This window comes from Colobus angolensis, unplaced genomic scaffold (genome assembly GCF_000951035.1).
Source record: "Colobus angolensis palliatus isolate OR3802 unplaced genomic scaffold, Cang.pa_1.0 Scaffold5, whole genome shotgun sequence".
NCBI lineage: Eukaryota > Metazoa > Chordata > Mammalia > Primates > Cercopithecidae > Colobus > Colobus angolensis.
Genome location: NW_012118487.1, coordinates 28946894 through 28970637, shown reverse-complemented (window position 1 = coordinate 28970637; position 23744 = coordinate 28946894). Strand labels below are relative to the sequence as shown.

The 23744-nt window shown below is 42.4% G+C and overlaps 1 protein-coding gene across 2 annotated transcripts in view; it reads left to right on the top strand.

Annotated features, from left to right (window-relative positions):
* FNIP2 (folliculin interacting protein 2) overlaps window positions 1-23744 on the top strand; it is a 139081-nt gene that overhangs the window by 100180 nt on the left and 15157 nt on the right. For both annotated transcript variants that reach the window (XM_011959698.1, XM_011959697.1), the window contains 3 exons: window positions 1282-2608; window positions 3496-3652; window positions 21888-22088. In XM_011959698.1, coding sequence (XP_011815088.1) covers window positions 1282-2608; window positions 3496-3652; window positions 21888-22088 — 1685 coding nt within the window. The remainder of the gene's footprint in view (window positions 1-1281; window positions 2609-3495; window positions 3653-21887; window positions 22089-23744) is intronic.

Here is a 23744-nt window from a genome sequence, read left to right as displayed (position 1 = left end):
GATCCACCCACCTCAGCCTCCCAAAGTGCTGGGATTACAGGCATGACCACCACACCCAGCTGAGATACATCTTTAGGATCTTAATACAGTGCCTGTCCAGTTAGTAAACGTGGGTGCTTTATTATAATTTTCCATCACATCATATCATATGTGTAACTTATTATAAAGTGTAATAATCAAATTATCAAATGCCGTAGTTTTAATAGTTAGGCATTTAAGTACTTTTGATGAAAAGTTTATTGCTGGGTGGTTGGATGACACATTTACCCTTATTCTCTCCTCCTTAAGCTGACTGTAGAGCTCACGGTACATTAGTCAGTTTTTAATCAACTTGTCAGAATATAGCTAATGGGATGTATTTTTTTCCAGTTGAATTTTCTTTTCTTTTTTTTCTGAGACAGAGTCTCACTGTGTCACCCAGGCTGGAGTGCAGTGGTCCCATCTTGGCTCACTGCAACCTCTGGCTTCCAGGTTCAAGCAATTCTCCTACCTCGACCTCTTGAGTAGCTGGGACTGCAGGTGCACACCACCACGCTCACCTAATTTTTGTATTTTGGGTAGAGACGGGATTTTGCCATGTTGGCCAGGCTGCTCTTGAACTCTTGACCTCAGGTGATTGCCTGCCTCAGCCTCCCAAAGTGCTGATATTATAGGCATAAACCACTGCACCTGGCCCAGTTGAATTTTCAAGCGAAATAAAACCTTCAGACTCATTCATGACTAAGTGATTTTCTTCTTGTTAGTCAAACTGATTCTACTTGGCGTGTGTATGCGTATTAAGAGATATCTATGTAGACCACCTCATTAAGTATTTTGAATTAATTCATTGTACTTCTGTTGAGAAACTCCTGAATTTGGATTTTATCCCAAGGCCCAATGTCCTGGGATTCTTCCAACAAACTCTTATTATTTCTAGTTTCCAAGATATAGTATTAGATCTGGTCACATATTCAGAACTCTGGGTTTAACCTTCTTTGGGCCATCTCATTGGCTGACCCACTGAGCTGCAGGGAAGACCCAGCAGGCACTGGTAGGGGCTGTGTGCGCAGCAGCACGACTCCCACACACCAGGGGTGGTGGGCTGCAGCCTGTGTCCGGGCTGACTCTCTTACAGGGGCAAAACTAAAACATGGTCATTACTAGAAAGTAGAAATCAGGAGTCTGAAGCAGGGATTCCAGATTGGGAATATAAATCATCTATTTTGCTCTTGTAAAGGCTGATATATCTGTGACATGCTAACCCCAGAGACCACTGCCTTTGTGTCCACCTTTGCTCTCTAGGTGATCTTTATGGAGCCATAGGCTCTCCAGTGAGACTGACTCGCACCGTAGTGGTAGGGAAGCAGAAGGACTTGGTCCAGCGAATACTTTATGTCCTGACCTACTTTCTCCGTTGCTCTGAGCTACAAGAGAACCAGCTGACCTGGAGTGGCAATCACAGTGAAGGTGACCAAGTTTTAAATGGGAGCAAGATCATAACAGCCTTGGAGAAGGGAGAGGTGGAGGAGTCTGAGTATGTGGTCGTTACGGTGAGGAACGAGCCCGCTCTTGTACCCCCCATCCTACCACCAACAGCATCTGAGAGACAGAACCCCTGGCCGGCAGGGTTTCCTGAGAGCCCAGAGGGCACTGACAGTAGAGACCTGGTTCTTAAACCTGACAAAGAAGCTAACAGGAGGCCAGAGCAGGGTTTTGAGGCTTGCAGTACAGGATGCCAGGGGCCAGCATCAGGTGCTTCCTGGAAACCTCAGAATGCATTTTGTGGGGAAGAAAAAAATAAAGAGGTACCACAAGATGGCTCTTCAAGACTTTCCAGCTGTGAAGTTTTGGGGGCAGGAATGAAGATGGACCAGCAAGCTGTCTGTGAGCCTTTGAAAGTGGAGATGTGTACGAGACTGCCAGACCGGTCAGTGGCCTGGCCTTGCCCTGACAGACATCTTTGGGAGAAACCTCCCACAGAAAAGGTCACTTTCCAGATAGGAAGCTCCACATCTCCAGAGTCTGACTTTGAAAGCCGCATGAAAAAAATGGAGGAACGGATGAAGGCCTGTGGCCCCTCCTCGGAGGCCAGGGAGGCCGCTGACACAGCTCAGGACCCGCAGATTTCTAGGAGCCCTTTCAAACCCGGCTTTCAGGAGAATGTCTGCTCTCCTCAGAATCGGCCTTCAGAGGGGGATGAAGGCGAGTCTGACAAGGGTTTTGCAGAGGACAGAGGCAGCAGAAACAACACAGCAGCAGATGCTGCTGGGCAGCTCAGCCACGCTGCGGACTTGGGCGCAGCCTCCCACTGCGCGGCAGGAACTGCCCAGGGGAGGCTGGAGGCGGCTACAGGTTTGTATGTGAAGGCTGAGGAAGGACCTGTGCTGGAGCCTGTTGCCGCCAGCTGTGTCCAGCGGGGCCCTGGCCTCGTGGCTGCTGCAAATATCCCCTGTGGGGATGACAACAAGAAGGCCAACTTCAGGACTGAAGGAGACATTCCCCGAAATGAAAGCTCGGATAGCGCCCTGGGAGACAGTGACGATGAAGCCTGCACTTCAGCAATGCTAGATCTGGGTCACGGTGGTGACAGGACTGGAGGGTGCTTGGAAGTGGAGCTGCCTCTGCCAAGGTAACTCCGGCAGGCTGGGAAGTAGAGGGAACTGGGTTCAAATCCCACTTTCCTGGCCTGATGCCTGTGATCGTGTTAGCTTCTACTATTGTCTGCTTCACACACAGTATCTTTTTTTCCACAAAGTACTAGAAGTATTATTAATTTAATACAAACGGTTTCCCACCTGTCCTTCTTCCAAGGATGGTCACTGGCTTAGTACCACTGAGCTCACTGGGGCAGGTAGCCAGTGGTTGTCTTTGCAGCTATCATGACCCTCTGGGGAAGCTAAGGGATGTGGTGGAGATGGGGGAGGGAATAGGGAGTTTAATTTTCTGTCAACTGCAGGGAAGGTCCGTGGCTGGCAGCAGATGCCTTGCTTCGGAGGTGGTGGATTACACTCGCCGTGTGGCCTCTCTCCTGCCGATCAGAGCAGCGTGAGGTGGTTGGGAAACAACACCTCTTCCTTAACACTCCATCAGGTTGATTATTTGGTCTGTGATGACTGAAAGCAGTAATTAGAGATTTCTTCTGTTCTTCCGCACTGTCGTGGGCACCACTCTGTGCAGATATGTCAGATTCCTAAAGCCAGGCTTTTGGCAAGAGCCCTTCCTGAGATATTTTCTTTTGTCAGTATTTTGACACAGACTGCCTGGTGGAAGTCCAATATGAGGTACAAAAACAAACTCATGACCAGCCATGGATATAGTTTTTTTCCCCCACCAGCCTTCCACTTTAAAAAAACTCCCTTTTCTCCCACCCGTGATCCACTTACTGGAGAGTTGGTGACATGGGCCACCCTGAATCTATTTTATTTACCTGTATCATTGGAGTGCTTGTACCAATTATAATGAAAGAAGAAAGTACATTTTCAGCTGTGCATTTTAATGGGCCACATGTTGTTTTAGGTCTCAGAGCATCAGCACCCAGAATGTAAGGAACTTTGGCCGCTCACTTCTGGCGGGCTACTGCCCCACATACATGCCTGATCTTGTGCTTCATGGGACCGGCAGTGACGAGAAGCTGAAGCAGTGCCTGGTGGCCGACCTCGTCCACACGGTCCATGTAAGTGATCCCAGCGTGGAGCCTCTGGCTGCTGACAGTGTGTCAGCCAAGGTCTTGGCCGACAACAGGTGTTTAGACTGAAGAGAGACTAGATTGTTTATGGAGATGTGGGCAGGGTTATGGGAACCAGCTAGGGCTAGTGAGGCACCTGGGGCCTAGCAGCAGCTGGAAGCTAGAAGCACACCTGGGCCTGACAGAGTAAGGGGAGGGAGCGTGACATCAGAGCCCTGGAGAGCCTGAGCCACGACGAGGAGTGGCCTGGCTGCAGGAGCAATGACGCTGGGGGGAGGTGACTTCCTGCCATCCCTCCTCCCATTCTCTGATCTCTTTCTGGTGCCTCTCATTGGCTGAGCCCAGCTGAAAGCCAGAGAGCAGGAGCACAGCTGATGCAGACACAGCCTTGTGATGCATAGAGGTCAGCCTCCTGGGGCCCAGAACAGGACAGAGAAGGGTAAAGAGCTGCTCTGGAAGTGGTGGGTTAGCAGATAGGCCGGGCAAATGGAATAAACAGCACAGATGATGACAATTATATGCTGTCACGGTGAGGACCAAAGAGATGTCACATATGGTTTGTTTTTTATCCGATACTTAAACAAGTTCCTAAAAGTAATTTATTTTAACTGATTTGTCATTAAGTTCACTTTGATGGCTGCATAAGGATGACTGTATAAAGATGAACAAGTCTTACTGGAAAATTGCCTTGTGGCTGCCATTAAGTGCTTTTCTGCTATCTGCAGTGCTACAGGAACTAAGCAGTTAAGGAAACTGTCAATCTGATGGGCCTGTTTTTAATTGAGCTGTTATTGGGCAGATGTGCAAAAATAGGCATTTTGTATCAGAAACATTTTGTATCTTGTGCAATAGGGAAAGTCCTCATTGCATTAAGAAAATCAGAATTTGGCCTATTACCTACCTCCTCGGCCAACAAGTATTTTTTTTTTGAGGTGGAACAAAAGGCATTGCATATTATCTTTGGCCTTGAGCATCTCCTCTGTGAAGACTAAACATCAGACACAGGCTAAACAGGCTAAGTATATTTATGTGAAGTGGGAAACTCAGTAGTGAAGCAGATGTCCTCATAACCTCCCTCAATGGGGAGGGCGAAGAGATGAGGCTAGGGCCGTCCGAAGCTGGGGAAAGCGAGCCCAGTGTACGTGTGTGTGGCCAAATGTTCCTAACCCCACCCCTGCTTTGTGGTCACATACCACCCCTCACCAGGATACTCCTGGAATGAAGCTATGAAGTGCTTTTGTCTCTATAATATCATAATTATTTAATATCATAATTTCTCTTTATAGTTATGAACACCATATAGTCATCATTTTATGAGTCCATGCATCAATGACCCCTGTAAGAAAAATGCCCTCATTGTATAATGCTATCTAAGTTGTCCAAAATGGTGTCTGATGCCTTGGCAATTCCACAGGCTGTATTTATATGTGTTTGGTAACTGCCTGTAACATTAAGGCACCTTTTCTATCTGCATCTAATATTTATATTCACACATGCCAAACTGTGAGGCTTTTTTTTCCTGCTCTGCTATCATTTTGATTTCTAAGAACCTTGGTGTTGCTTATTGGACCTTCCTTCCATGAAGCCCAGTGAGCTGCTTCTGACAGAGCTATCAAGAGACTACAGGGGAACTAACGGGATTGTCCTCAGTGACATCAGTTTTACCAGTGGGGGACTTTGAATGCCCTGGATTTACTCACTGACCACTCTGGAAATGCAATCTATTGATTTATAACCCTTCTTGAACTTATCTGTAAAACCATTCATGAAATATTTTATGTTTCCATAGGCTGGCAAGTTCTAATTTTTGTGTATTAGATTTTCATGGTGACCATCTGGCTCTATAATTCTTATATTTGAAAAAACACAACCCTGTTTATTCTTTCATTACTCTTCAAGCTTTTTCATATTTCATTTTCCCTCCCTTTTGGACGGAGTGTTTTCACACTAGCTTTTCTCATTTCTTTAAACTATGCAATCACCCTGAGAGATAGAAAGTTATTAAGCATAATAACCTATATTGTGTCAAATTGTGGGTACATCCAAAGTGCAGCCACGCGTGGGTGTTAATAGGAAATTCCAAAGGGTTCATAAAAATATCTTCAGAAGTTTAATACATTCAGAATACATCCAATTAGCGTTAGTGGATTTCTAATTTCACTTGACACATTCAGCATAATGAGTTTTGCTTTTGAAGTTGTGTTCTGTTTAAACTGCCTCTCAGACTGGCGCTCTGGTCTATGGCAGTGCTTTTTAAAAAAAATAATAATAATAACAAAAAAACAGACTTACTTTCAACATCCATTTACAAACACTTGTTGAAAAATATTTTAGAAGTATTTGTTTAAACATTATACTGAATTTACTGCTCCATAAAGCCCAGTGAATATTTAAATTCGTGAGTATGTTGCCACAGAAAGAAGCAGAGATCCAAAAACAAGTATATGACCAGAGTTAGAGCTGAAATAATAGCTTGTTCAATAAGAGAAAATTGTAATAAATTGTTTTATCATAACTTGCTTTTTTGAGTTGGGCACAGTGGCTCACGCCTGTAATCCCAGCACTTTGAGAGGCCAAGGTGGGTAGATCACTTGCGCTCAGGAGTTCAAGATCAGCTTGGGTGACATAGCAAGACTTCGTCTCAAAAATGAAATAGCATTTTAAAAAATAGGAAAAAAACCTATTTTTTGAACATTAATTTCAGTGTTCATGCTAGATTTCAGGAGGCTTTGGTACTCCTAATTCTTTTTAGAGAAGGATTTTTAACTGTTTAAAAGCGATTGATTCCGGTTCTTGACCTCTTCTAGACCTGTGCACAGTTTGGATTTTATAATCTGTCTTACATAAATTACATGTGTGTGTTTGTTTGTTTTAGAGACGGGGTCTTCCTGTATTGCCCAGGCTGGCCTCGAACTGGGCTCATGTGATCCTGCCTCATTCTCCCAAGTAGCCAGGATTATAGGCACAGGCCACTGTACCTGGCTCTAAATGTACACTTTTGTAACTACTAGTTTGGAGTTTTTCTCTCATTGAGAGATTGCTTTGTAAAGCTTCCAATATTAAGAATTTTTGTGTACTTTTCTTATCCTAGTCCCTTATGAAAGAAAGATATAGTAACTTTATTTCATTGATTTTCATTTTTATTGCTGACTTTCACATATTAAGATTCAGAAGTTCTTTAAATATTAAAACACGTATTCTTGTTTAGTCCATATACTACCTCTTTTCTGTCATTTGAACTCTCTGCCTCCTAACATATAGGTTATACAGCTGCCTTAAATTAGTGTAAAGTAATATGGTTTCAGTTTTTTTCTTGCCACATCTTGTGCATTCTTTCCTCTGTTTTCTTTTTGGCTTTAAATGGAAAGAGAGCGGGCATATGTGCCAGCAGCATTCTATGCCTGTGACTCCTGGGTAGCCTTTTCCCTCGCCTTTTCCCTCCTGTGTCTGTCCTGTGAATACTGCTGACGGGGGTACTGTTGGGGTTATTTTGGGGCAGTGTAAGGTGATGGAAGATCACTGACTTAGTGTCGATGGCTTGGGTTTGAGTCCTGGTGTTACCACTCCTTTGTTGATAATCTTAGGTAAATAAACTGGCATTGCTAAGCCCCAGAAAAATGTATTTAGTGGAACAGAAGAAATATGATTCAGTAGTTAGGAAGTTAACTTCTGAAGCCAGACAAACCTAAGTTTGAATCATGGTTCACCCCTTAGTGGCTTTGTGGCCTTGGGCAAGTTTCTTTAATTGTCTTATCTATACTGTGAACAGTACTTATGTCATAGGTTTGGTTTGAAGATTCTGTGAGATAATGCATATCAAGTGCTTAGCGCATTGCCTGGCACATTGCTAAGTGCTCAATAAATGTGGGCCAGATGTGATAGCTCACCCCTGTAAAGCCAGAGCTTTGGGAGGCCAAGGTGGGAGGATCCTTTGAGATCAGTCTGGGCAATATAGCAAAATCCCATCTCTTGCAAAAAAAAAAAAAAAAAAAATAGGCATGGTGGCACATGCCTATAGTCCCAGCTACCCAGGAGACTGAGGCAGAAGGATTGCTTAAGCCAGATGTTCAGTGCTGCAGTGAGCTATGATCATTGCCATTGCACTCCATCCTGGGCAACAAAATGAGACCGTATCTCAGTAAATAATAATAATAATATATGTGAAAGTGCTTTGTAAATTATACAGCAATATATCATGTTTTCGATATGGGAGAGCAGAATAACAACCATTATTTTGGTAAAAATGAAAATTACTGTCAGAGTTAAGAAAGCAATATATGGGCCGAGCACGGTGGCTCATGCCTGTAATCCTAGCACTTGAAGGCTGAGGCGGGCTGATTGCCTGAGCTCAGGAATTCCTGACCAGCCTGGGCAACATGGTGAAACCCCATCTGTACTAAAATACGAAAAAAAAAGTAGCTGGGCGTGGCAGTATGCACCTGTAGTCCCAGCTACTCGAGAGACTGAGCAGGAGAATTACTTGAACCCAGGAGGCAGAGGTTGCAGTGAGCTGAGATCACACCACTGCACTCCAGCCTGAGCAACAGAGCGAGACTCTATCTCAAAAAAAAAAAAAAAAAAAAAGAGAAGGAAAAGAAAGCTGTATGTGTATGTACTTAAAGTTCTCCTAACTAGTCAGTGGCCTTGTCAATCCCAGGGGACTACTGTTAGGAATGACTGAAAGGAACCTGTACACATATTCATTGAGTGCTGAAAACATTCACTTTTGCTTTGCCCAGGAGCAGAATGGACAGCTCTAACTCTGCAGGGCAGGGTCATCAAGACCAAAATTAACACTACATTTTGATGTTTTTTAAAAAAACAACTATGCTCCAGGGCTTCAAGCATTTTACAGAATAATTTATAAGATGAAGTAACCATTGGATACATCAGCCTCTTCCATTTAATTTTAAGCATAGCAACAGATTGACTCCAGAAATATCATGCAGGAATCAGTAGCACAGATAAAGAGCTTTGCTAAAAGCCTGGCTGTGATATATATATGCTCATGAATACCTAATTAGTCCATGCAGTGCAATCAACCTGTAGGACTATAAAAGAACAGCAAGTCCCTTCAAATGGTAAATCATTACTTAAGTAACACAGATAACATTAAATACCTCAGGTCAGCAACAACCTCAAAATCAATCAGATACAAAGAAAACATCTCTGTAGGACAAATCCACTATTTTGGAACATCTCTCGTTGTTTTCTTTTCCCCGTGTTTGGATAATAAACATGGCAGTACCTCTGGCCTCTAGCACTGTCTTCAATAGCCACAGCCCTCACTGCAATACTACCTATGTCCATTGGCCTATGGAGCACTTTTACAACTAGATATTTTGACCCATAAATGGGTTTTGATTACCGGTTTTTTTAATGATATAGAACTAAGATCATCACACTTTAGGCTTACTGATTAATGAAACCTTTGTATTTTGTGTGTGCGTATTTATACACACATGCACACATGTCACACTTGTATGCGTATGGCTTGTCATGCCAGGTTATGTCATGCAAGCATGCATGCCAGGTCATGATGTTAAAATGTATTTCTTATCATGGATTGTGGTTAAACAAAAAAATACTGATCTCTGGGTATCCCCAACTCCAATCTGAAATCATTGTGATTCTCTCCCCTTCTCAATGTGACTAGTCTTTTTAAAGTTCCTTTTGATCCTCCCAAATGGCGTCCCTGTGTCCACTTTACCCCCTTCCATCACCTTGTGCAGTGCTGCAAAAGGACTTTCTAAAGCATGAGACAATCATTTACTCTTTTGCTTGAATAGCTTCCTATTTTCTAAGAGACTAAACTATAAACTCCTTAGCTGGAATTGTCCCTTTTATGCCCTTCAGGTACACACACATACCCCTGTATCTCCTCTTATGCCCAGTCACACTGTTTGCCATTCTTTAAATAGTCCACCTTTCCTCACACCCCTCTGCCTATCAGATTATGCTTTCTTTGCCTAGGACACTATTGAACAAACTTTTTCACATTTTTGAAGACCCATTTCATATGTTGCCTCTTCTTCGAAATCATTCTAGGCCCCATATCCCTGTTCTGTTCCAGATGTCTTCCTCTCGCTAGGGCTGAAGGTGTCTTGAAGCAAAAAGCAGGGACTTAATTTTCCTTATATCCCCAGCACCTTGCCTGGTGCCTGGCACATAGAAAGTGCTCACTAACGTTAGTTGACTGTTCCCCATAAAACTGGAGTTAGAGCCATGTGTGTCTATTACTGTAGTGTGGCCCTTTCTTCTGAAGTAAAGAGAAATGGGAGATGGCCTTTCTTTAAAGAAACTTAAAGGGGAAGAGGAAGATGTTTAGACATGCCTGCGGCTCTGTGTGTTCACTGTCGTTACCTAAAGGAGAATAAAAGCTTATTGTAGGTCTCTCGGGCTTCATGTCTCTTGCATCGTGTCAGAGTTAGACACATGTCTAATTTTGATGTTTTTCCCCAAATTTTTTTTACTACCTACAAGATATTTGAACATTTGTGCCATTCTCTGCAAAGAAGCTACCAACCCCTTCTCATTTTATTTTGGAGTTGCACATCTCATCACACAACTGGATTCTGATACCCTTTCTGACCTTGAGCACCTCTTCTCAACTTCTGACTGAATTTTACTCGGCAAGTGGCCAGCCTGACAGTCAGCCATTCCAGAGGTTATGTATGGTGTCTTCAAGGCCACGGGCTGAATTTGGGCTTGAGTCTGGTGAGCCCAGACACAGATACACAGAAGATCAGACATTTTCCCAGCAACCCTCCACATCTTGCCACACTTTGGACCCTTTCTTCTTTCCCTCTACCCCTAAGTCTTCATACTGTCTTCATATATACCTACCAGGATCCCTCAGCAATGTCCCATGGTCCAAAATGATTATTTTCCTCTTCCTCTTGTTTACCTTATTATAACTCTTAAGCTTTTAGTGACATTAAACCTGCTTCCAAGAGAAAAATTTCTGATAAGCAAATGCTTATAGAGTTATGATAAGGTCATATATGACTGTTACCCCTTCTGGTATTTTCATGTGTTAAAAATATGTTTGATGCACTAGAAATCTCCAGTGGTGGCATTTCAGGTGGTCAAGATAACTCATGTCACTTGATGGGGCAGAGAAGCTGGAGATGCTTTTGGGTTAGAGTGGGGAGAATCACCCCTTAGAGATTTATCTGTTGAAAAATACTTATCAGGTACGTTTTATGTGCTTGGCGCTGCGTTTATAGCAGTAATCAAAATCTGAGGTAGAATTAGCCGGGGTGTGGTGGCTGTGTGCCCATGGTCCCAGCTACTCAGGAGGCTGAGGTGGGAGAATGGTTTGAGCTCTGGAGGTTGAGGCTGCAGTAAACTGTGATGGAGCAACTACATTCCAGCCTTGGGTGAAAGAGTGAGACCCTGTTTCCTCTCTCCCTGCACATCATCCCCCCAGCCAAAAGAAAAAAAAATCTGAGGTGGGAGGATTCTAGCAACATGTACTAAACTGGTGTGGATGGCATGCCTCCCCTCTAAAACTATATAGTGATGGATAAAATATCACTATTCTCATTGCTGCCCCATTGTTGTAATTCCTGTGCATGAAAAAAAAAAAAAATGGAAATCCTTTTGTGCCAGAGATAAATGGAAATCTAAACCAAAGCAGTAAGCATGAGCTGGTCCTCCAGGATTTCAGTCTTGATACAGGTCAAGAAATTGAGTGCTGAGGTTCTCAGATTCACCCGAGGATGAGAGATTGTGGTCTTGCATGCACATAAGGCTTGAGACCTGGAATCAAGCCCCTTACCTAAAGCCTGGAGCTTCAAAGAACTATTCTTCCATGAAAAGGAGACTAGAAATCACCAGACATAAGCAGTGAAGCAGCAGAGAAACAGGCTGGAAACAGGTTGGGGAAAATAAAGTCACCCATGAGAAATCAAAACCCCTGGTCTGTGCTATTTGTGGGTTTCAGGTCCAGATTTATTCTACCCGAGTGATTTGCGAATCCCTACCCAAGAAATAAACATAAAACCAGGAGCATAGAAACCTTTAGGACTCTGGCAGAAGGAAGCACACTACTTTAGACACTTTCACAACCACAAGCTCATGAGACGCATATAGGAAAATGAAACATAGCTCCAGTAAGATAGGCCCACATTCAGAAATTACAAACATATGTGGGAAACCAGGAAATCATCATGAGCAGAGAGCAAGCGCATACAAGCAGGAGAGTCAGCACTCCTCCAGTCGGCAATAACTATTAAAGTAGCCACGTTTAAAATGTTTACGGTGATAAAAAGAAGGAATTGGAACCTTAAAGAGAGGATAATGTGATAAATGATCATTTAGATTCGTATAAGAACTAAAAACAACTTCTAAAATTGAAAAATAGTCCCTGAAATTTAAACTCCAAGAATAGGTTAAAGAACAGAGCAGATTAAATACAGCTAAAGATCATTAGAATTTGAAATGGAGGCTACTTAAGAAATTATCTTTTTGAGCTCTGAGACAAAAAAACATGAAAAATATCAGAGAGCAAGTAAAAGATGTGGTGGCCAGAATGAAGAGACTTTATAGCATATGCCATAAAGAGAATAGAGAAAATGAGGGAAGATAATATTCAGAGAAAGAATGGCTGACATTTTTCAGGTTAAATAAGCACACTGACTCCCAAGTAGGGAGAATATTAACAAATTCACACTTAACAACTGGACATCAAAGATAAAGAAAACTCTTAGAAGTAGCCAGAGAGAAGACATGGCATCTGTCCTCAGGGATTTTATAGAAATAAATCAGCAGTGAAAATAGCATGGACAAGTGTGTGGCAGCAGGAGGCCAGGGTGCTGAGGACGTGTGCACAGGGCGGCTGTGGTGAGGACTCAGCTGGGGTCCGTAGCAGAGTGAGGATGAGAAGCAGGGAAGGTTGCAGGGGATAGTGTGGCTTTTTCAGGGAACTGAAGCCCCTTTCGCTGATGACCCCTTCAGCATATCTCAGAGCTGGCTTTGCCACCAACAGGAGGTCTGTCTGTCCCCTCTCTCAGTAACACTGCTGTCAGGAATGTCTACCCAACATGAGTTTTTTTTTAAAAAAAAAAAAAGGTCGAACTGACTTTATATATTGGAGAAGATGGTTTAAGAAGAATGAATGATAACCAGGTTTCTTTTCTCTGGATGGATTTGAGACTGAAGGGGGTTTTTGGTTTGTTTTTATTTTCTAAAAAACTGGTCTACAATTCACACACCTCTGCAGTCCTTTTAGTGGCTCTCAGCCATCCAAGTACAGTTTAATAAATGTATAAAACTTACCAGAATTATATAAAATGATTAACAAATGGGAATTCAAATAAAGCCAAAGAATCATGTGTTTTATCATCCAGAAAATCTCAGAGAAAAACAGAGGGAAGTGCTTCCAATTACCTGAATCATAAGTTGCCTCTTCCCTTTGTGTGTGAGGCTTTGCAGTGGCTTTATCCCTGATAGTTAAACCCGCACTGTTATAACTATTGTGCAGATTTTAGAGCTGGGTATGAATACAGAAGTCTTCACACTCCTGCTGTCTGAAAGACACATGAGGGCTGAGACATCTTTGAAGACTGATAAAGGGTCAGTGTCAAGCAGCATAAAGATGTGGAACTTTTGTAGCGAAGTGTCTGATAGAAGTAGCTGTGTTGTCTTCTAATGACAATAAATTCAGACCATCATTGACACTTCTTGCACTCTTGTCTTCTAAGGGATTTCTACCCTGATGTGGTCCCTGGATTTTATAGTAGAGGGCTTAGAAGACTTATTAGACTAAAAGTTGGAAACACTTGTGAGTTCCTAGACTTTATTTCTTACATGCCAAGATACTTAATAAGCTCTTATTTATTTATTTTTTTTGTCCTGAGTGTTCCTGTCTGTAGAGCAGTACTGCATTTCTGGCCCCCTCCAGGAAAAATGGCATGATGAGTTAATAAGTAGTTATGGGAAGCATATATGCAAGAACGGCATTTCCTCACTCTTCATTGGGTTAAAAATAGATAATCACATGAAATACTACTCATTTAAATGTGGTACATAGAAAAGAAATATATTAATGATTGTGCATTGGAGGTATAATATGCCAGAAAAAAAAGAAATGTGCAGATGACTTAATAGAAACTGGATTCCATCCAAAAATAAACTGTTCACCACAGCTAGAATGTATTAGATATTTTGCACATGCCCAGCACTGTGTTATGTTCCTTTTAAAGGCTACAGAAGAGAAAGAAATGTGATTTATCTCGAGTTGCTTATAAAATCACTGAGTAGACAAACATGTGAAATCAGGAACAAGTTAAGACAGTGTGTGATGAAGTGCCAAAATGAATGGTGTGGACAGCAAGTGTTCTCAGAGGTCAAAGGAAGAGCAGTACAGTGCGTGTGGGAAGGTTTCCAGGGCAAGGGATGGACCCACGCCGGGTCCTTGAAGGATTGTAGACTTGAGACGGGGTGGCAGGGAAGGCATTCTGGGCACAACCTGAAGTAAGAGCAGGAATCTTTTTGGCCTGGAGAGGGAGGCTATATTAGTCCTATTTTCACACAACTATAACGTACTGCCCAAGACTGGGTAATTTATAAAGGAAAGAGGTTTAATTGACTCACAGTTCTACAGGGCTGGGGAGGCCTCAGGAAACTTATAGTCATGGTGGAAAGTGAAGGAAAAGCAAGTACCTTCTTCACAAGGCGACAGGAGAGAGCACAAGCATATGTGAGGAAGTACCACACTTTAAAACCATCAGCTCTTGGCCAGCTGCAGAGGCTCATACCTGTAATCCCAGCCCTTTGGGAGGCCAAGGCAGGCGGATCACTTGAGGCCAGGAGTTTGCAACCAGCCTGGCCAACATGGCGAAACCCCACCTCTACTAAAAAAAAATAATAATACAAAAATTAGCTGGGTGTGGTGGTGGGCACCTGTAGTCCCACCTACTCGGGAGGCTGAGGCACGAGAATCACTTGAGTCTGGTAAGCAGAGGTTGCAGTGAGCCGAGATTGTACCACTGCACTCCAGCCTGGGCAACAGAGTGAGACTCTGTCTCAAAAAAAAAAAAAAAAAAAAAAAATCAGCTCTCGTGAGAACCCACTATCACGAGAACAGCATGGGGGAAATCGCCCCCGTGATCCAATCTCCTCCCACCTGTCCCCTTCTTTGACATGTGGGGATTATAATTTGAGATGAGATTTAGGTGGGGACATAGAGCCAAACCGTATCAGGGGTCTTATTGGGAACTGAGTATGTACAGGTTGGATGGGCCCAGGCTGTGAAGAGCTGTAAGGGTGAAGAAGAACAGTTTTGACTTAACGGTTTGGGTTATGTGTGCTAGCGTAGATTTTAGAGTTGATGAGGGAAATGATAATGTGGTATTTGAAGAAGTTTGAGGTTTTAGGTAAAGTACATAAACTAGGGCAGTGTTGTCCACAGCTGCACTATTTGTGAGCTCTTGAGTCTGGGGTTTCAGGGTACATGGTCAATACAGAGAGAGGGTGGTTCAGAAGAGGAGAACGGACATTTGAGCACCTAATGTGTTAGGTTCTATGCTACATGTTTCAACACATATTTCTCATAGAAAACTTGTGCTTTAAATGACATTTTAGCCTCACAGAAGCTCTGAACTAAGTACTGTCCCATTTTACAGACATAGCAACTGAGGCCCAGATTGAGTTGCTGAGGTTCCACAGCTGATAAGTGACGGTGGTTGTATTCAAGCCCAATCTGACTTCAGAGCCCTTGCTGTCATCTTATCATTGCCCTTTGTTGAATTATCAGAACCACAGCTCTTGGGATTCTCTTAACCTTGTAGACATTTCTTGTTCATGGAAGTTTAAGTTAAGCAGAAGTCATGTGTATATGAATCAAGGCAGCATATTTTGTGTGTGCAGCAATCTGACCCAAAACCTTGAAATTGGAATGTCCTAGGCATTTAACACTCCCAGGAAACAGACCCATCCTTAGAGGCTACAGTTTAACCAGGCTTACCCTGTTGATTCAACAAGCTGTAAGAGCAAAGAAAACTCAATAATCTTCTAAAGATCTATAAAACAAGGCATTTCATTTGTTAATCTATCTTGAGAAATCTTCACAGGAAAGTAGTTTGGGTAAATGAGATATTGACAAGGTAGAAAGAATAAATGATTGTTTCTAACTTCTCATATGAATGCAGCAAGGGGAAAATGATAGTGGCATATGGGCTCTACCTCCTTTCTCTCTGGAGACTGGCCATCCACCCTAACAGTCATCTCAGCTCCTTACTCGTCTCCAGTGTTCTTCTATCCGCCAGTTCCTGTCAGAAGTTTCTGTGGGAGGCATGTAACCTGCTGGCAGTGGTCTGGCAAGGGTAGCAGGAAGGTGCTGGGCTGGCAGCTCTGCATGGATACCCTGGCTGCCGTTGGACACTCAGTGTACTGTGGGCACTCAGGAGGGTGGCGATAGGGCAGTGCCTTTCTCAGATGATGGAGGAAGTACAAACATATCACAGATCCATTCTGATAGGAGAATTTGACTAATTCTTCGCACAGGAAACTTGTTTTGAAATTGATTCTCTTTAGCTTGAGAGAGAAGAGGGTAATTGATGTATGTCAGCATCCATAAGGTTTGTAAAGTTTCTCAAACAGGCATTTTAAGTGGAATGACTATTTAATATTAGTATTTCTCTCAGATTTTCATTTGGAACTCTGAAATGAGGACCTGATTAATCTGAGACTACAATGGTTTGCAGGAGAACTTTTTAAAAAGGTAACTATACAATGTAGGCTTTTTGGTTTGTTTTTCTAGAGAAATTTAGTCAAGGTAACACAACCCTTTGGGGAAAAAGATTTTAGCATTAAGAAGAGAAATTTTGCCAAATAATCTTACTAAACCGACAGGTATCCATATCGTATCTCCCTTTTCCTTAAGGTGTAAGGGAGGCCACAGTGAGGCTCACCATTGTTCAGTTGTCAGCGTTGGGGTACAGGCACGCCCTACCTTCCTATTCCTTTTCTTTAGTTCCCATGCCCAAGCTCCAGGTCCTAACAAGAGCAGATAGTGGATTAGGCTTTTCATAGGTGTTTAAAGCAGCCAATCTTAGGTTTGCATTTTTTAGAGTACTGAATTTCTTAAAAGTACTGCTACATGTTTGTTACTGCAAATAAGTGTATGTATGAAACCTGCGGTGCACGTGAACTTGATAAAATTGTGAACTTAAGAAACTTACTTCACAGATTTTGCTATTTACTAACTTCTACTATTAAGGTATGGGTAGTAAGAAATAGTATTATGGCCAGATGCGGTGGCTCACGCCTGTAATCCCAGCACTTTGGGAGGCCGAGGCGGGCAGATCACGAGATCAGGAGATCGAGACCATCCTGGCTTACATGGTGAAACCCCGTCTCTACTAAAAATACAAAAAATTAACCAGTTGTGGTGTCAGGCGCCTGTAGTCCCAGCTACTCAAGAGGCTGAGGCAGGAGAATGGCGTGTACCTGGGAGGCGGAGCTTGCAGTGAGCCAAGATCGCGCTACTGCACTCCAGCCTAGGCGACAGAGCGAGACTCCATCTAAAAAAAAAAGAAGCATACATATAATTCAGTGTTTCTTTATTGTGGTTCTATAGATGCCTAAAAAATAGTCTTCCCAGCTGGGCACAGTGGCTCACGCCTGTAATCCGAGCACTTTGGGAGGCTGAGGTGGGTGGATCACTTGAGGTCAGGAGTTCAAGACCAGCCTGGCCAACATGGTAAAACCCTGTCTCTACTAAAAATACAAAAAATTAGCTGGGTGTGGTGGTGGGCACCTGTAATCCCAACTACCCGGGAGGCTGAGGTAGGAGAATTGCTTGAGCCCGGGAGGCAGAGGTTGTAGTGAGCCGAGAATGCGCTACTCTACTCCAGCCTGGGCGACAAGGCGAGACTCTGTCTCAAAAAAAAAAAAAAAAAAAAAATAGGGAGGCTGAGGCAGGAGAATGGCATAAACCCGGGAGGCGGAGCTTGCAGTGAGCTGAGATCCGGCCACTGCGCTCCAGCCTGGGCGACAGAGCGAGACTCCGTCTCAAAAAAAAAAAAAAAAAAAAAAAAAGGCTACCCCAAGAGGAATGTTAAATTGAATTCCAGAACATAAGGTGTGTGCAGGTATGTATTTCTGTGACAAATCCAAACATAGTTTTCTTGATCTTAGAGTTCTTTAAATTCTGAAAACTTAGAGATTGACTGATAAGCCTGATCATAATATGTTTACACTGCTCACTCTCTAATAGGGTTGAGTTTCCTTTGGAAAGATTATTAGAAATCTCAAGTCACCAGAACTTCAGCTTCAACTCTCTGACCCTATGCAAGTTCAGGCGTGATCAGGAATGGCCAGCAGTGGCCCCGATACCCCTTGAGTTGTAACTAAAAGTAGTTGATATTTTTGTCTCTTTCCAGCATTCATTTCTTTTTCTTGAATTTTTAGACTTCCCTCTAGTTTGTTCTTCCATTAAAAGGTGTTTATTCTTTAGTAAATAAGTAAGTAGCTACTAAGTGATATAGTTAGATGCAGGCAATTGGATTGATTCAGGGAACTGTGTGTTATGTATTTGGTAGCCTGAGAATATGTAATTCCTGGGGTATTTTTTTAAGATACTCTTTTGAAAAGGTTCCACTGGTTCTTTTCTGTTCCTGGGGCCTGCATGCATAAAAGTCAGCCATCCGTGCTGTAAAGAACACGAGAGAACACGAGATGCTCATCGCCTCTTGTCATTTGCTTGTGCTTAATCTGTTTCATTTTCATTCAGCAAGTAATATTTTTCAAATGCCAGCTCCTGTGCTAGAGGCTAAGGATGCAGAGAGAAGATTCAGCCCCACCCTCAAGGAATGGGCTCTCGCAAATTCCTGTCAGTTTGTCTCAATCTTTGGACTCGTTGTTCTTTAGTCTTTACTCAGGTCTCTACCTCAGATTCTGCCTCTTTGCTCCAGTGATTTAAAAATGTCTTGTGAGCCTATAATCCCAGCATTTTCAGAGGTCGAGGCAGGCAGATCACTTGAGGCCAGGAATTAGAGACCAGCCTGACCAACACACCAAAACCCTGTCTCTACTAAATATACAAAGATTAACTGGGTGTGGTGGTGCACACCTGTATTCCAGCTACCCAGGAGCCAGGCGTTGCAATGAGCCGAGATTGCACCACTTCACTCTAGCCTGGGCGACAGAACAAGACTGTCTCAAAAAAAAAAAAAAGAAGAAACTTTAGAGGCCAAATGTAGTGGCTCACACCTATAATCCCAGTTCTTTGGGAGGCAGAGGTGGGAGGAGCACTTGAGGCCAGGAGTTTGAGACCAGCCTGGGCAACATAGCAAGACCCCAGCACTAAGAAAAAAAAAGTTTTTAATTAGCCAGGTGTGGTGGCACACGTCTGTAGTCCAACTACTTGGCATGCTGAGGCAGGAGGATCACTTGAGCTTGGGTGCTTGAGGCTACTATGAACTGTGGTCGGAGTTTTGCACTCCAGTCTGGGCAAAAGCATGACCCTGTCTCTAAAAAGTTAATCAATAAAAAGATTTGTACTCATTTTTCATGTTAGTATTTTTAGTTTTACATTTCTCTTGCATGCTTACTTTTAAAATAATTGAGCCAACCTCTCTGTCCTTTTTTGTTACTGCATGTAAATCTACAGCCTTCTGATATAACCTAGGCTTTCAGAATCTTCCATCCATCACCTTCCTAGTACGCCTCTTGGCCCTTATTCCAGCAATTAGTTGCTTAAAACAAAGCCCTTTGTGTTGGCAGTGGTACTATATAACTTAGTCTGTGCACTGTTGGACAAGGGGATTGACACACCCTTCCCTTCCCTACCACTGCAGTGGGAAGATCATTTAGAAGACTAAGCTCGATTTGAACCTAGGGCCCAAATTACCTACTGCAAATCAATCCTCCTCCCCCCCCGCCCCTCGCAAAAGCTAGAATTTACTGTGAAAGGTGACAGGCATAGGTTCAATTCATTGTCTCTATGTTGACATATGGTCAGTATGAGGAAAAGGTCCCTAATATAGATCTGTCCCGTGGCATGACCAGCATGTTGTGGATTTCTGACAAATGCAAAGCAGTGAAGGAGCTTAAGATCAAAATACAAATATTTTAAGTGTTCAAATTTCCTTTTTTTTTTCCATTGATGGCAAGTCATCATCATCATCTTGCTGTAAATTTATAACACACTGATGAACAAGACCTTGGAGGAACTTGTAAAAGGCAGTCACTGAGGCCTTGTATCTTTAGGTGTCCGTTTTGGAGAGTGTATATATGCATGTGTAAGAAGCATAGGGGTGAAAGGGTCATGAAAACCTTTGGTTGAAAAAGGTGATGGGGTCGTTATGTGTGTAAGAAAATCTTTGTACTTTTCAGTTAACAATTCTACAAAATGAGAGCTGTCTTGGGAAACTGGGCTTTATGAATTCAAAAGTATATCAAATTCTTTATCTCTCATGTTTAAAATTGAACAGACACTTAAATAAATGTTGAATATCGGACTTTGCCTGGTTGCTGTTCCTTTCTATGGGAAAAATATAAACCCTGATAGTAGGGTTTATATCTTTTTAAACCCTTATATTTTTATAAATCCTGATAATAGGGAAAAAGATAAACCCTATTACTAGGGTTTTTCCTACTATTTTTCCTACTATTCCCTTGGATAATAGTAGAAAAAAATGTTGGTCCCCACAAAGTTTTCATTCATCTCACCTCTCTGTTCCCGATTTGTGAGAAGGAATACGAAGCTGCACAGGCTCCCCTTTTAGTAACAGAGTCCAAGACTAGGGAGTCAGATCACGTGTTAAAATTACAGTATTGCACCATGCATCTTTGATTTGTATTTGCAGCCTTCCCACTACTTGGATTAAGTCGTAAAAATCACAGGTAACCATCGTCCAGTGGCAAAGTTGTGTATCTCTTTGTGTTCTTAGTTGCAATTAGCAACTCTTGTTAACTTAACCAGGAGAGACCTTAGTGGAAGAATATTAGGAATATATAGAATTGATGAGAAGACAAAAGAATTAGGGTTGAAATAAGCAACAAGGCAATTCTGGAGTTCCAGGAACCGTGGACTACTTGAAGGTGTTTGTACTAAGTCCCACCAGGCCTTGCACTAATTGCTGTCTGGGCAGGAATATGGTAGTTAGCCAACCTTTTTTGGTCTTCTGTGCCAGTACTTACAAGGAATTCCCAGGGAAGGAGCATCCAGCTGGCATAGCTTGGGCCATACGAACACACCTTAATAGAGGAAGGGTGAACCCAATTGTAATCTCACCAGGCCTTGTATATAGAAAGACCATTCTTCAGAGGCAAATTCAGATGGATTTACTGGAGGAAGTTTTTTAAGCAGCGAAAAGAATCAAGCGGTCGCCCCAGGATAGTAGAAGGGATTAAGGACGGAAGCAGCCAGTACTAATTTTCCTTGGTAAATGAGGGTTAGAAAAATGTGCATATGTGCACTGGCTTTGAGGCAGGTCTCTCTGTTTCTGGCTCTCTCTATCCTCCCCCTCCCCCACCCATCCCTCCCAAGTAGTTACACTTTGATTTGTTTTGAGAAATTAGGTTTTTAAAAAAGTTCTTGTGACCGCTTCAATGTTTACCCTATTTACCCTATGGCACAATTTACCAGTTGTTAAATCTGCTCTATCCATAACTGCCCAGCTGTCAAGAATTTTACATCTAAATGTATTTATCAGTATTGAAACTTTGACCTTTTGGACTCACCTGGATAAATTAATTCATCCCTTTGTCTGATTTTAGTTGGTTGTTGGAGATAATTTGTGTATATAGCATACACAATTACCCAACTTTGCTTCATGATTAAAGCTGTAACTTTAAGGAAATAGTTATCCTGCCTAACTTTGTTATTAGAGAAATGATGATGGAATATCCTACATCTTATGTACACTTTCCCTATTTTCAAAGGAGAGTGCAGCCTTTCAAAAAGGAATGAATTTTAATATCCTGGACTGTAGTGAGGGTACATATCTTTTTGCTTTCTATGAATGTTTAACAAGCTACAGCAAACCACCTAGGTGTAAGGAAAAAAATGATTAAATGCAGTTTTATCAAATTAATTTAAAATAATGATTTAGTGACACTCCTATTTGAGTCCCTGTAAAGCTCTAAATTGCTGTAGCTCCTACCTTCAACTTCTAAACCATTAGTGTAACGCTAAACAAAAGCACTGCGGACATTCTGAGCGTTACTTGGAGGTCTGGTGGGAAGTTGACCTACTGTGTTTCTCTTTCAGCATCCAGTCCTGGATGAGCCAATAGCTGAAGCTGTCTGTATTATCGCAGACACGGATAAATGGAGTGTGCAGGTAGCTACAAGTCAGAGGAAAGTGACGGACAACATGAAACTAGGCCAGGATGTCCTAGTCTCTAGTCAGGTGTCCAGTTTGCTTCAGTCCATTTTACAGCTCTACAAGCTTCACCTCCCTGCTGATTTTGTAAGTACTGGTTCTTATATCACCAAAGAAACCTAGTTTTAAAATACTTTTAATGACATTTTGATTATAAAATCACAAATTCAAAAGTACTGTTTTAATATAATTGGAGGTTAACTAAAACCAGAACATGCAACATAAAACCAGCAACAGGATATATGTCAGTAACAACAGCTCTTCCGTGAAACAAATAACGAGGAGCAACACTGGAATTTTTTGGAACAAGGTATATGGTGCAGTAAATAAGGAATGGGTGGAGAGATCAAGCATAAAAGGAAACTGTAAATCATCCACCGGAGAACTCATGAGTTCTCCTTTTATTAGATTGATATTATAATAAGTAGGCCAGTTTCTGAAGGGACTGTAGTTCCTTTTGTTAAGCAAACATTTTCACAGATGTTTTAAGGATAAAATAGAATATCGTTTGTGTAAACATTTCCAACTTTGAAGTACTAAAACACATGTAAGATTATATCAATTGTTGCTTTTTTTTTTTAAGAGAAGGTCTCACTCTATCATCCAGGCTTGAGTAGTGCAGTGGTGTGATCTCTGCTCACTGCAACCTCCACCTCCCGTGCTCAAGTGATCCTCCCACCTCAGCCTCCTGAGTAGTTGGGACTAGAGGCATGTGCCACCATGCCAGCTAATTTTTGTATTTTTTGTAGAGATGGGTTTCGCCATGTTGCTCAGGCTGGTCTCGAATTCCTGGGCTCAAGCAATCCTCCCACCTCTGCCTTCCAAAGTGCTGGGATTATAGGTGTGAGCCACCTCGCCCAGCCTAATTGTTTCTTTCCAAACAGGATTTTAAAATCACTTTTGTAACAATACTTTAAACATAAACAACAAAGAGAGCCTATACACTCTTAGAAAAGTATCAGTAGCTCCCCCCTAGCCACTGGAATTAACATGCACAACAAAATCTTCTCAGTATCTGCCTATGTGCAGAGAAATTGAAAGAAAATACATTTAGAGAGGGAGGGGGAAAGGTTTCAAAAGAAGAAAAGCGTTTCCGGTGATGATGAACACTTAAAAAGAGAGAGAGAGAAGCTTAAGGGCATATGGCATATAGCTGGGTACAGCCTGGATGGGCTGACCTCAGAGACAGGTGTGTGAGGAAAGAGTCTGCTTTCTCTGCTGTTCCCTACTGTCTGCACAGCGCTGTACTCTGCAGCACAGCCCCTAAACCAAAGCATCTGTTATCTGCCTCCTGGCCTCCAAAACTGATGCAAACCTGTTTACCCAACAAAGCAGGAAGTTTTTAAATATTAATTACCTACACTAATTGCTAATGCAATGGTCATTGTCCTGGGTTTTTATGACCAAATCTGTACTTTACCCATTCCCCAAAAAGAGTCAAGACTTTTATGGCTTTGAAGAAGGTGCTCTGAAATACCATCCGGTTGTTATCAAAGTCGTGACAGTGTGCAAAGCAGGAAGACCACTGAGCGTAGCTGGGTTATGGTCTAGGCGTTGCCGTTGGTTAGTTGCGTAACAATGGACAATTCTGAGTCTCTCTGAACGTCAGCTTTCTTATTTGTAAAAGGAAGATAGTACCTGTTCAACAAGGGTGCTGTGAGAATCTTCTGAAAATTAGGGATGTAACTGCTTTTTATTGCCAAAGCACCATGCCAATATTATAAGATACTTTAGGCCGGGCGC